This window comes from Rattus rattus, chromosome 2 (assembly GCF_011064425.1).
Source record: "Rattus rattus isolate New Zealand chromosome 2, Rrattus_CSIRO_v1, whole genome shotgun sequence".
Classification (NCBI taxonomy): domain Eukaryota; kingdom Metazoa; phylum Chordata; class Mammalia; order Rodentia; family Muridae; genus Rattus; species Rattus rattus.
Genome location: NC_046155.1, coordinates 170520799 through 170533533, shown reverse-complemented (window position 1 = coordinate 170533533; position 12735 = coordinate 170520799). Strand labels below are relative to the sequence as shown.

General features: G+C 47.7%; 1 protein-coding gene across 2 annotated transcripts; it reads right to left on the bottom strand.

Annotated features, from left to right (window-relative positions):
* Positions 1-1581: 1581 nt before the first annotated feature.
* Positions 1582-12248, bottom strand: LOC116892496 (zinc finger protein 235-like). 2 transcript variants are annotated; one of them, XM_032894241.1, is made up of 4 exons: positions 11894-12248; positions 8972-9029; positions 7842-7968; positions 1582-3957 (listed from the first exon to the last, which is right to left on the bottom strand). In XM_032894241.1, the coding sequence occupies exons 2-4, from the start codon at positions 8984-8986 to the stop codon at positions 1880-1882; spliced, it is 2220 nt and encodes a 739-aa protein (XP_032750132.1). In that variant the 5' UTR covers positions 8987-9029; positions 11894-12248; the 3' UTR covers positions 1582-1879. The 2 variants fall into 2 exon arrangements, with proteins under 2 accessions (XP_032750132.1, XP_032750131.1); XM_032894240.1 differs by lacking the exon at positions 11894-12248 and having other exon boundaries at positions 8972-9178.
* Between the last annotated feature and the right edge of the window lie 487 nt (positions 12249-12735).

Sequence of the window (12735 nt, the reverse complement as noted above, 5' to 3'; positions counted from 1 at the left end):
TGGAGGAAAGGAAGGAAGGAAGGAAAGAAGAAAGGAAAGAAGGAAGGAAAGAAGAAAGGAAAGAAGGAAGGAAGGAAGGAAGGAAGGAAGGAAGGAAGGAAGGAAGGAAGAAAGGAAGGAAGGCAGGCAAGCCAGTGGGCAGATATAGTGACAGACATGATGGACAGAAAGAAGGAAAGAGACAGATATAGGGAGGGAGGGAAGGAGGAAGAGAGGGAGGGAGAGATCAACCACTAAAGATCTTAACTTTTCCTCACACAAGAAACCTTTGCATAATAAGCAGAGCTAATGACAATAGTTACTGTCTTAAATACTAAAGATGAGCCCTTGTAAAACCTGCTCCAGTATTTTATAGCTATTTCATGATTCCAGCCCCAACTTTCAGAATTACAAGTCTCGCCTTCATTTAGAAATTGCCTTTTCTCTATTGGACATGTTCAAGTTCATTCTATGCTTTCTGGTCCTACGCATGAAGGTAAGGATTAAATTAATTCCTTGATAAAAAAAGTTGTTGCTTTTCCTACAAAGGCAACTTTGCAAAAATCTTACAGCACTCAGTTAAATTGTTCCTGCATCCCTACAGAGCTGCTAGCTTTTCCTGGGAGTTAACCCCTCACACGAGCCTGTATCCTTGTGACTTAAAACAGACAGATGTTACACATGCCCTGTCTTTTGGAAAGTTAGCCTTTATTCCTGTACAAATGGACACTTAATTCTCATTGTTATTTATACCTTTGCCTAACCTGGGAAAACTTTCAAGGACATGATACAGTATTTGTTTCATTATTTTATAATCTTGGATAAACCAAGGGCTTTTAAAAATCAGACAATACCCTTGTTTGAAGCTGAAGAGCTTTTTTAAAAAATTGGTGTTTGACTTTTTCTCATACTCCTGACATTCCCTACAGTTCACAGGGGCACGCTATTATGAAACAAACTCATTAAACCTTAAAAGACAGACCTCTCGATTAGAAAATAAGATCATGGGGTTGGGGATTTAGCTCAGTGGTAGAGCGCTTGCCTAGCAAACGAAAAGGCCCTGGGTTTGGTCATCAGCTCTGAAAAAAAGGAAAAAAAAAAAAAAAACAAAAAAAAAAAAAAAAAAAAATAAAAAGAACAAAAAAAAAAAAAAAAAGAAAAATAAGATCATAATTACTCATCCTGGAAGTGGGTTTGGCTTAATGCTGCGTATGTTGTGTTAATTTCAGTCCCCAAAACTGCAGGGAAGACACCGAGGGACTGCACCTCAGTTGATTCTGATTGGTAAATAAAGATGCCAGCTCGTGCACATGTCTTTCATTTTTGAATCCAGAGAGCTCTTGGGCAGGTGTGCGTGCAACCTGTTGGACACAGAGAGCAGTTTAACTAATTCACACTACACGCAGCCCCTTATCATATGTTATAGAACAAAAAAATAAGTTCCCCATTAAAATCTCAAGCCTCTAGCAAGATAAAGACCTACTAATTGGACAATAAAAGAGACTGAATGTTTATTCAGGAGTAGCCCACTTCAGCCATCATCATCTGGAGACTCCCCACCCAAGCTACTGACCCCATCAAAAGAAGATACTGAAGACACAGTTCCTGATTGCATCTGATTGAGCTTTTAATTCTATATCCAGGGGATACAGGGGATGCAAAATTGTTAAATATAAATCTATATGTGTCATTTCCTACCAGGATGCTATCTGACTAATTGTATAATTTCACCATGTGTCATACTGCTTTTTCTCATTATATACTAGCTACCTTACACTTTGTTTTCAATTATTTTGTAACAGCCTTGATATAATGATCCTGCTGTTTACATTGGATCAGACTGTTAATCGGAAGTGTGAGGTCTGACTGAAGCCCTTCCCACACTGCTAACCGTGCAGGGTTACTCTCCTGTGTGGACCCTCCGGTGAGCACTAAGCCCTGAGCTCCAGATGAATTCCTTCCCACACTCCTCACACTTGAATGGCTTCTCCCCAGTGTGAATTCTCCGATGGACTTGGAGACCAGATTTTTGACTGAAGGCCTTCCCACAGGTGTCACATTTGTAAGGCTTCTCCCCTGTGTGAACCCTCTGGTGGGATTGGAGGTGTGAGACCTGACTGAACCTCTTCTGGCACTCATTGCATTGGAAGGGTTTCTCGCCGGTGTGAATTCGCTGATGAGTTCGTAGACTTGAGGCAAGACTGAAGCCTTTCCCACACTCTGTGCATTCATAGGGCTTCTCTCCTGTGTGGACCCTCCGGTGAGCAGTAAGCCCTGAATTCAAGCTGAACTCCTTCCCACACTCCTCACACTTGAATGGCTTCTCCCCAGTATGAATTCTCTGATGGATTTGAAGACTGGACCTCTGGCCGAAGGCTTTCCCACACGTGTCACACTTGTAGGGCTTCTCCCCAGTGTGCACTCTCTGGTGGGCCTGGAGGTTCCAGGCCTGACTGAATCGCTTCTGGCATGCATTGCATTTGAATGGCTTCTTGCCAGTTTGGACTCTTTGATGAGCCTGTAGACTAGACGCTAGACTGAAGCTTTTCCCACACTCCTCACATTTATAGGGTTTCTCTCCTGTGTGAACTCTCTGGTGGGTGTGAAGGTTTGAACTATAGCTGAAGCGTCTGCCACAGTATTCACACTTATATGGCTTCTGATCTGCATGAATTTTCTCGTGGGCCTGGAAGTGTGACAAATAATTGAAGCCCTTCCCACACACCTCACACTTGTAAGGTTTCTCTCCAGTGTGTACTCGGCGGTGGATGTTGAGATCCATGCTACAGCGGAAGCTCTTCCCACAGCTGTTGCACCGATAGGGCTTCTCCTGTATGTGCACTCTCTGGTGAGTCTGAAGATGCGAGTCCCGGCTGCTGCCCTTTCCACTCACATCGCGATGAGATGTCTTCTCTTTTATATGCATCTGCCGGTGTCTTTGGAAACTTGAGGCTGAACTGAAACACTTCCCACACTCTTCACATTTATATGGCTTCTCTCCCGTGTGGACCCGCTGATGGCTGTGGAGGTTGAAGCTCAAGCTGAAACACTTCCCACACTCTTCACATTTATACGGTTTCTCTCCTGTGTGGACCCGCTGATGAATGTGAAGGTTGAAGTTCAAGCTGAAGCACTTCCCACACTTGTCACATTTGTACGGTTTCTCCTTGCTGTGGAATCTCTGGTGGGTGTGAAGGTTTGAAACACAGCTGAAGCGTTTACCGCACTCTCCACACTTATATGGCTTCTCTCCTGTGTGAATTCTCTCGTGGTCCTGGAGGTGTGACCACCGCATGAAACCCTTCCCACACACCTCACACCGGTAAGGTCTCTCACCAGTGTGTACTTGGCGGTGGATGCTAAGACCAGAGCTACGACTGAAGCTTTTCCTACAGCTGTTGTCCCTGCAGGACTTCTCCCCCATGTGCACTCTCTGGTGAGTCTGGAGAGCTGAGCTCTGACTGAAACCCTTGCCACACTCATGACACCAGTAGCGCGTTCTTCCTGGATGAACACTTTGTTGAATGGGGACGCTAGAGCTATGCCTGCTGTCCTCCTGTGTTCTATGTACAGGGGAATGCTGAGTCAACAGCTCTGGCTTGTTTTTCATCAGAGTCTGCAGACAGTGTTTCTGATGGTTCTGTCTTTTCCTAAGATGTGTTTTACACCAAGACCCCTGGGCTCTCCCAGACAGAAATTCCTGATTTTCAGTAGTGCTGGAATGGTCACGTGTCAGACTGTCGAGAGAACTGTCATCCTCAGAAGGCCGGCGAGGCTCCTCTGCTTCCCTGTGGCAGGAGGAGTGGCTTTGCTCCAGGAAGTGAGAACCCTTTTCTTGAGTGTTGACTACAGCTTCCGGAGCTCTGGCCAGTTTGTTGGCATCATGGCCTGTTATTTCCCAGTACAGAAGCTGCCCCAGTAAAAAGCACCTTACTCCTGTTGCATCAACGGTCTTCATCTTATTTGGACTCTGGCCTCCTGAAAGAACAGAGAATAGAAGGTGATATCAGCAAGGACGGGGACGTTATTTCTCCCTGGAAACATTAACTGGAGACCAGCATCCAAGATGAACATACAAGGGTTCTGAGGAAGAAAGATCTAGAACAAACAGGACGCACATTCAAGAACCAGCCACAATTGACCATGAGACTGTCGGGAGCAGAGAAAACCAGACCTGCCTGGTCCGAACCTGACTCATCCAAATTATGAGAGTATAATGGGAAGGCACGGGGAGCTTTGGAGGCTGAGGAAGAGATAAACAGCAAAGGCCCAAATGATGATGTCCAGTTTGAGGAAGTTACTGTGTTTCAGAGAACACAAGTAGGAGGGGATTGGAATAACTTCATCTCACAAGCATGCTTGGAAACTATGAGGAGAGAGCTACAGCTACACTGATTAGGGAAGGGATTTTTCTGGAGGTAGGAGGGAGGGGAAAGGGTGGGTGTGGGGAGGGGGAGGCAGCCTAGAAGGGCAGGAGCGAATGGGTAGTGTCCCCCCCCCCTCCCCGAGCTGAGGACCGAACCCAGGGCCTTGCGCTTCCTAGGCAAGCGCTCTACCACTGAGCTAAATCCCCAACCCCGAATGGGTTTCTTTAAATGCCTGTTTTCCAACCCAAGAAGGCCAGGCTCACAAAGGAGCAGGGGGAAGGGGCTCAATAAAGAAGGCAGATCTCAGCTGCCAACCTAACACAGACGTCCTGACAGAATAACAAAGCTTATAACACTATTTGAGAGGTACACCAAAGAAACGAGAAGATAAACAAAGACCAAACTATAAGGACAGGAAACAGCTACGATGAACGGGACAACTGCTGAAGCTGAAAACAGAAACAAGTGCCTTAGAAGATCCCTGTTCCCGGGATGCAGTTAGCTCAGCGGCTTGTACAACACATCCGGCCGGCATGGTTAGTGTGAGAGAGAAGAGGAAGCAGAGGGATGGGGCTACAAGTTGGGAGAGGGATGCTCTTGTGAGCGACAGGGAAAGATGCTGCTGCAGCTGCACAAGGGGCACAGGCTTCATGGAGCTGTTGCCCAAAATGTGCAACCATTCCGATTTTGGTGTACGTCACCACAACTAAATCTAACTCTGTGGTACCAGGTGTGGTGGTGCTCAGACAGCAGCAGAGGCAAGGGGGGAATAGGGAGAGTGAGCGGGAGGCGCGTGTAACGCTGCCTCTCCGAGAAGGGCCTGTGAGGACTGCTGAGGAGACAGATGACGGGGGTGTTAAAGGGGAGGAGGTCACTGCACTCCGACAGGGAAGAGCATTCTGAGACACAAAGACCAAAACTGTTGTAGAAATTATTTAATCCTGACCCAGGGTTTATACCCTGCCTTGGCCATTTAGTTCTCAGATAAAAGACACAGAACCTGGGCTGGAGAGATGGCTCAGCGGTTAACAGCACTGACTGCTCTTCCAGAGGTCCTGAGTTCAAATCCCAGCAACCACATGGTGGCTCACAACCATCTGTAATGAGATCTGGTGCCCTCTTCTGGCCTGCAGTCACATATGCAGGCAGAATGCTGTACATAAAATAAATAAGATAAATCTTAAAAAAAAAAAAAAAAAAAAGACACACAACCTTTATATTTACCATAAGCCTTGAAAAGCACAAGAGCTGGGCATAGTAACCCTTTATGTTCTTAGGTTCCACTGTCCTATCGACAACCCTGAGTTATTACTTACTGTGTTTCATCTGGACTGCTCTTAAGTCCAGTTGGCCAGCCCCCAGGGCCATGTTCTCTTGAGCTCACCTAACCTATGGCTGCTTCTCCTTCATCCTTCACCTTCTCTTCCCCCTCATTGTTGTCTTCCCAGCCCCAAGCCTGAGCATCTTTTTTTTTTTTAAAGATTTATTTATTATATATAAGTACACTGTAGCTGTCGTCTTCAGACACACCAGAAGAGGGCATCAGATCCCATTACAGATGGTTGTGAGCCACCATGTAGTTGCTGGGATTTGAACTCAGGACCTCTGGAAGAGCAGTCAGTGTTCTTAACCACTGAGCCATCTCTCCAGCCCAAGCCTGATCATCTTAAACCCCACCTATGTCTCTCCTGCTCAGCTATTGGCTGTTGGCATCTTTATTTATCAAGCAGAGATAACTCGGGAGCTGGGCCACCAGGGTCTAAGTGAAGACTCCAGCTCTTGGGGGCCCACACTGCAATAGGCAGCAAGACCAAACCTCAACATGAAAGCAGGGGGTGTGGGGAAGGAGATCAGTAGAGCTGGAGTGTGAGGGACTAGGAAGATAGATTTCCAGTCAGGCCCAGTGGACTAAATAAACCTGTAATCCTCATGCTTGGGAAGCTGAGGCAGGAGGATCACAAGTTTCTGGCCAAGACTGGTCTACATAGCAAGACTATTCCACAAAACAATAATTTACCAACAACCTGATTCTACAGAGTGAAACGGGTACCCAACGGTCTGAGACAATGGGATTCTTCAGTTGTGGGGAGGAGGAAGCACCCAACACAGGACCAGAAGCAGTCCTGGGCGTTGAGGGACTGTATTTACTTGTCTGGGTCAAGCACATAAGAAAGGAGTTGTGAAAATCCTTGAAACTAAGGAAAGCCTTCAAGGCAGAGAATGTGTTCAGGGTGTCCCTGCATGGAGGCCCAGAGAGGCCATTGCGTGAAGCTGGGAAGGTAAAGATTGCCTTGACCCCAGTAAGTTAGAAGTGTGACAGACGTGGGATGCCTGTCAAGGAGAGCTGCTAACAGGGAGGGGAGCCAGCCCAAGGGAGGAAGTGTGCTGCAGTCAACGGCGCTGAAAGGAGCTGGAGAGCTGCGGGCACCGTGATATCGGACAGAGGTGCGGAGTCTGGAGTTTGCTCTCCTGGTTTCTCTTCTTGCTTTGGTTCAGCGTCTCCTCACTGTGCTCCCTTCCCCCCCTTCTACACTGGGAGAGCCTGTGCCCCTGTGTGTGGGATTCTGTGATCTGCTCTTTGATTTAGATTTTATAGGGGGTTACAGTGAAGAGATCGTATGAGAGGAGACACTGAACTTTGAACTGTGAAATCATTGTTGAGACTGTGGTAGACTCTGGGGACTTTTGTGGTTGGACTGAGTTGTGCATTCTGCTATGGCTACAAGTCCATGGGGGCCAGGGACGGAATGTGGTGGACAGAATAGGTATGGCCGCCACAGCCTCATGTGTTAGGAAGTAGCAAGACTCGAAGGTATCAGAAGGTGTGGCCTTGTTGGAGGAAGACTGTCGGCGGTGTGGGCTTTATAGTTTTGAGTACTCTAGCCAGGCCCAGTATCTCTCTCTTGATGCTGCCTACATATCTGGATGTAGAATTCTCTGCTACCACGTCTGCCTGAACGCTGCTACGCTCCCCGCCGTGATAACAGTGGAGTAAACCTCGGAAACGGCAAACAAGCACCACTAAATGCTTTCCTTTACGGTCATGGCATTGACTAAGGCAAACATAAATACGCAGTGCACATACACACACTTACACACACAAACACACACACACACACACACACACACACACACACACACAAGAAATGTTAAAAAAAATAGTATTTAAAGCACAACATCTATGTACAAAATGCAGTTTTAAAGAATAAAGTGGAGGCCGGAGAGGTGGCTCGCCATACAGAGCACTGGGTGCTTTTGCAGAGGACCCAGGGTGGGCTCACAACCATCTGTAACTCCAGATCCAGGGTTTACAGCCTGGATCTTCTGGCCTCTATGGACATCACGAGTGAGTGTGGCACAGACACACATGCAGACAAACACTCAAATAGACATGAAATACAAACTAAGTAAACCTGAAAGGAAAGCAGTGGAGAGCAACACACACACGGGATGTGAACTTCTGACATCGCCAAGGACACAGGGCCCCATCCTCACCCACTGCCAGGAGGTTCCTGAGGTTCTCCAGCATCACATCGTGGTACAGCTTCCTCTGGGCAGCGTCCAGCAGCCCCATCTCCTCCTTACTGAAGACCACGGCCACGTCCCTGAACGTCACTGCCTCCTGTGACAGCAAACACATGACACCGCAGATTCATATCCAATGCCACTAGGACCTGAGCGTCTATTCACATAGCGTCTATTGTCCTAGTTATGGCTTCTATTGCTGGGACAAATCACCATGGCCAAAAGGGCAAGTGGGGGAGAAAAGGGTTTATTAGGCTTACACTTCCATATTCCTGTTCACTACTGAAGGAGGTCAGAATGCTTACTGAAACAGGGCTGGGCCCTGGAGGGAAGAGCTGATGCAGAGATCACGGGGAGGTGCTGCTCACTGGCTTGCTCATCATGGGTTGCTCAGCCTGCTTTCTTATAGAACCCAGGACCATCAGCCCAGGGATGGCCCCACCTGCATTGGGCTGGGCTCTCCCACACTGACCACTAATTGAGACAAGGCCTTACAGCTGGATCCTAAGGAGGCCTTTCCTCAACTGAGGCTCCTCCTTCCCTTCCGACTCTAGTTGGTGTCAACCTGACACACATCACCAGACAGCACACCTATTCACCTGTCCATGGCTACAGGGGGGTGCTAAGGGACAAAGAGAGAAAATGCTGTGCAAGGAACTTGATGTCATTTCCACAGCTGGGTCTCTAGGTCCAGGACATTAACTGTAAAGTCATGGATTTCAGAATTAGCGTCAACCACTGTCAGGGGTAATGTGCTGACTTTGTACTGGAGACAGCTGGCAATGCCCGGCTACTCCTATACCCATGATGCCCAGCTCCTCCTACACCCATGATGCTCAGCTCCTCCTATACCCACGATGCCCAGTCCACTTCTCTAATTCTTTTTTTTCTTCCTTTTACACTTTCCCATGCACAGTGCACTTTGAGCACATGTCCCCACTGTCCCCTCTCATCCCTCCTCCTCCAGACCTCTCTTCTCACCAATTCCCCTCTTACTCCATGCAGTTCAGAGAGGCTCGGCTGCAGTTCACTTACCTAGCATGCAGGGGTCCTGTTTCCAATCCTAGCCCTGTGGGGAACGGGGAAGCAGCCCGACTTACCTGTAACTTGGTCATCGTTCTCTTCTCTTTGAGACAAGGCAGGGCTCTGGGAAGCAAGCTGGGGGAGGAAGGGCTTCGTGAGCACATTGCTAGGACAGTCGGTCCACATGGCTTCCTCAGCTTCTCCATCAGCCCCGAGTGCTGTGCGGCTGAGCCGGCTTTCCTACCTACTTCCTGCTGATCGCTAGTGTAAGGCACCGGGGTATCAGACCACGGGTGCCTCACCTCACTCACAGCAAAGGGTTAGGAAAGCCACATTCTCTATTTCCAGGAGGAGCTTCAGAGATGTGGGGTGCCCCTACCTTCACAAGGCTGCCTGTGGTGATAGGTTTTCCAGAAAAACAAATGTTTAAGAAGCCCGAACTCTGATGATTGCTGTGTCATGACTGACCACCACTCTCAGAAGGGTCTGTCAATGTGACAGCTATCTTACGTATTATCGTTTCCATACATGGGAATGAAATTATCCCCCTGTGTCTCACGTAAAAGGTTTAATAACATTGTTTACTTGAAATAGCCTCTACAAAGTCTCTTCTCCCACGCTCATAAAGATAACAACTAATAAAAACCTAAAGCTGTGAGGTAAGGGGAGTTTGGCCCTGGGAGATTGCTCAGCAGGTAAAGGTAACTGTCACTGAAACTGATCTGCTGAGTTCTAGTCTCTGGACCCCACACAGTGGAAGGAGAGACTGGGCTTCTAAAAGTCGTCTTCTGATCTCAGTATATAAGCTGTGGCACGTCTACATCTCTAAGCAAGTTAGTAAGTAAGTAAATAAGTGTACTGGCTGGTTTTGTGTGTCAACTTGACACAAGCTGGAGTTAGAGAAAGGAACCTCAGTTGAGGAAATGCCTCCATGAGATCCAGCTGTAAGGCATTTTCTCCATTAGTGATCAAGGTGGGAGGACCCAACCCACTGTGGGTGGTGCTATCCCTGGGCTAGTAGCCTTGGGATAAGAGAGCAAGCTGAGCAAGCCAGGGGAAGCAAGCAAGCAAGCCAGTAAGTAACACCCCTCCATGGTCTCTGCATCAGCTCCTGCTTCCTGCCCTGCTTGAGTTCCAGTCCTGACTTCCTTTGGTGATGAACAGCAACGTGGAAGTGTGAGCTGAAAAAACCCTTTCCTCCCCAACTTGCTTCTTGGTCGTGATGTTTGTGCAGGAATAGAAACCCTGACTGAGACAAATTGGTACCAGGTATGGGATATTCCTGTGAAAACGTGGCCATGTTTTGGGGAGGACTGTGGAAGGACTTTGGGACTTTGGGCTAGAAGAGCTATTGGGATGTTGAGAGCTCTGTGGAATGCTCTGTAGGAGCTTGGAAGGTAATGTTGAGAATAGTGCAGAAGATGGAAGCCTGGCTTGTGAAATTTCAGAGGGAAGATCAAAGACTCTTATCAGGGCTGTTGCTGTTTTGATTGTGAAGATTCTGTGATTTTGGTTAGCTGGGGCTGAAGAATCAGCTGTGATTAATTAGATACCAGAACTACTAAAGCGAAACCTTGCATTACTGGGACTATTGATGCTGGTCAGCTGGAGCTAAGAAATTAGTGGTGATTAAGAAGAGACCAGCATCATTGAGGTGAAATCTTCTGGGAAGTGTTTTCTGAGAGCACAAAGAGGCTGTGTTCCAGAGAAAGCCAAGGTTGTATCTCGTGCTGTAGCTGGACTTGGTAGTGTGTAAGAGTCACCCAGATGGTACTGGTTTTGAAGGCATGAAGGGGTCATGAAATGCAGCTGAGGCTGGGCACTGTGAGAGGCCAGGAGAAGCCATTGGTGAAGGTGCAGCCTTAGCTGCAACTGATGGCCCAGGACTGAAGGGGTCATGCAAAGGAGTTGAGGCCTGGCACCATGAAGAGAGCCTGTGAGAGGCTATTGGTGAAGCCTAGTTGCATCGGAAGACAGCAGTGTTTTGGAGATGCCAGTACCATGAGATGACCACCAAGAACAGCAGCAGCAGTGGAGAACAGACAGCTGGAGCCTAGAAAACAAAGTGTGTGCTACGAAGGGCAGAGCTGGAGAAGTGACCCAAGCCCTTGGGAGCTCAGAAGATTGTGAGTGGATCCCAGACATTGGACAGTTAAGAGGTTGATTTCACTTTTGATCATGACTGTGTCCTGATATTTTTCCCTCTTGAAGGAATAAAGTGTTTTAGTGGATCCCACAGTTAAGAGACTTTGAATTGTAAAAAGATTTTGAATTTTAAAAGAAATTTAAAAGGATTGAAAATTTTTTTTCTTTTTTCTTTTTTTCGGAGCTGGGGACCGAACCCAGGGCCTTGCGCTTGCTAGGCAAGTGCTCTACCACTGAGCTAAATCCCCAACCCGGATTGAAATTTTAATATGTAAGAATTTGTAAAGACTGTGGGACTCTTAAAGTTATTTAGATCTTGCAGATGAATAAGAAAGTAAGGGTTGAGGCTTAATAGTGATGTATTTGTGTGTCAACTGGACACACAAAGTGACAAGGGGTCAATTGTACTGACTGGTTTTGTATGTCAACTTGACACAAGCTGTAGTTATCACAGAGAAAGGAGCCTCTGTTGAGGAAATGCCTCCATGATTTCCAGCTGTAAGGCATTTTCTCACTTAGATATCAAGGGGGGAGGACCCAGCCCATTGTGGGTGGTGCCATCCCTGGGCTGTAGTCTTGGGTTCTATGAAAAAAAAAGCAGGGGTTGGGGATTTAGCTCAGTGGTAGAGCCCTTGCTTAGGAAAGCGCAAGGCCCTGGGTTCGGTCCCAACCTCCGAAAAAAAAAAAAGAACCAAAAAAAAAAAAAAAAAAAACAAAAAAAAAAAAAAAAAACAAAAAGAAGTGTGAGCTGAATAAATCCTTTCCTCCCCAACTTGCTAAGACAGTAAGTAAGTACGAAAGAAAGTAAGAAAGTAAATAAATACAAAAATTACATCAAAACCAGAGTTGCATACCATTTAAGGCTTCAGGACACTGGACATCTCTCATTACAGCTCCTCTGCCAGGCTCTCATGGGAAGCTAGACTCTTCTGGGGCTCCACAAGCAGCTGAGATGGGTCCAGGAATCCCGAGCAGCGCCACCTCAGGCAGAGCCCAGCTAGAGAGGACCGGCCGCCGCCTCCGCCGCCGCTTCCACCGTCGCCCACTTCTCCCCGGCGCAGACTCCGTCCCCGAGGAGACACACCGGGAGCACGAGCGCACAGGGCCACAGAATAATCCAGGTTCTCACTTCACTTAAAGTGCCACCAGGCCGCCTTGGCTTGAGGAAATGGAAGCGACTTTGGCAGCTGCGGGAGCGGGAATGCCTATTCCCAGAATGCCTCAGTGGAAGCGCCTAGCTCTGGTGCTCTTCCCCAGAAGACATTCTGGGACTACATTTCCCAGAATGCTAACGTTTGGTTATACTCCAGGCTGTTTTAACTATAGTTAGGTAGTTAGGTCCCTAGAAATAGCTTTTTGGGAGCTTGTTCTCCTGAGTTGCTTTTTTTTGTTTTTGTTTTGTTTTCCATTTGTAAAATGCCACGAAAAACAACTGTAGATACATTTTTTGGGTGGTAGTGGTGATGGTCGTGTCCTGTCCGCCCCCCCCCATCCGTCCGCGTCCCTGTTCCGTCCGTTTCCCCCACCCCGCGTGCGCAAGACAGAGTTTCTCTGTGTAGCCCTGGCTGCCCTGGAACTCCTTCTATATCCAGGGTAGCATGGAAGTCTTAGACCTACCTGCCTCTGCCTCCCAAGTGCTGGGATTAAGGGCATGGGCCACCATGTCCTGCTGTTTTTAATAATAATGTCCACCATG

Excerpts from the sequence above, each read along its gene's own strand:
- LOC116892496 (XM_032894240.1), bottom strand. The coding sequence starts at position 9,100 with ATGGAGAAGCTGAGGAAGCCATGTGGACCGACTGTCCTAGCAATGTGC. Across the intron at positions 7,969-8,971 it reads GAACGATGACCAAGTTACAG|GAGGCAGTGACGTTCAGGGA; the intron begins GTAAGTCGGGCT and ends TTGCTGTCACAG. Across the intron at positions 3,958-7,841 it reads CAGGAACCTCCTGGCAGTGG|GAGGCCAGAGTCCAAATAAG; the intron begins GTGAGGATGGGG and ends CTGTTCTTTCAG.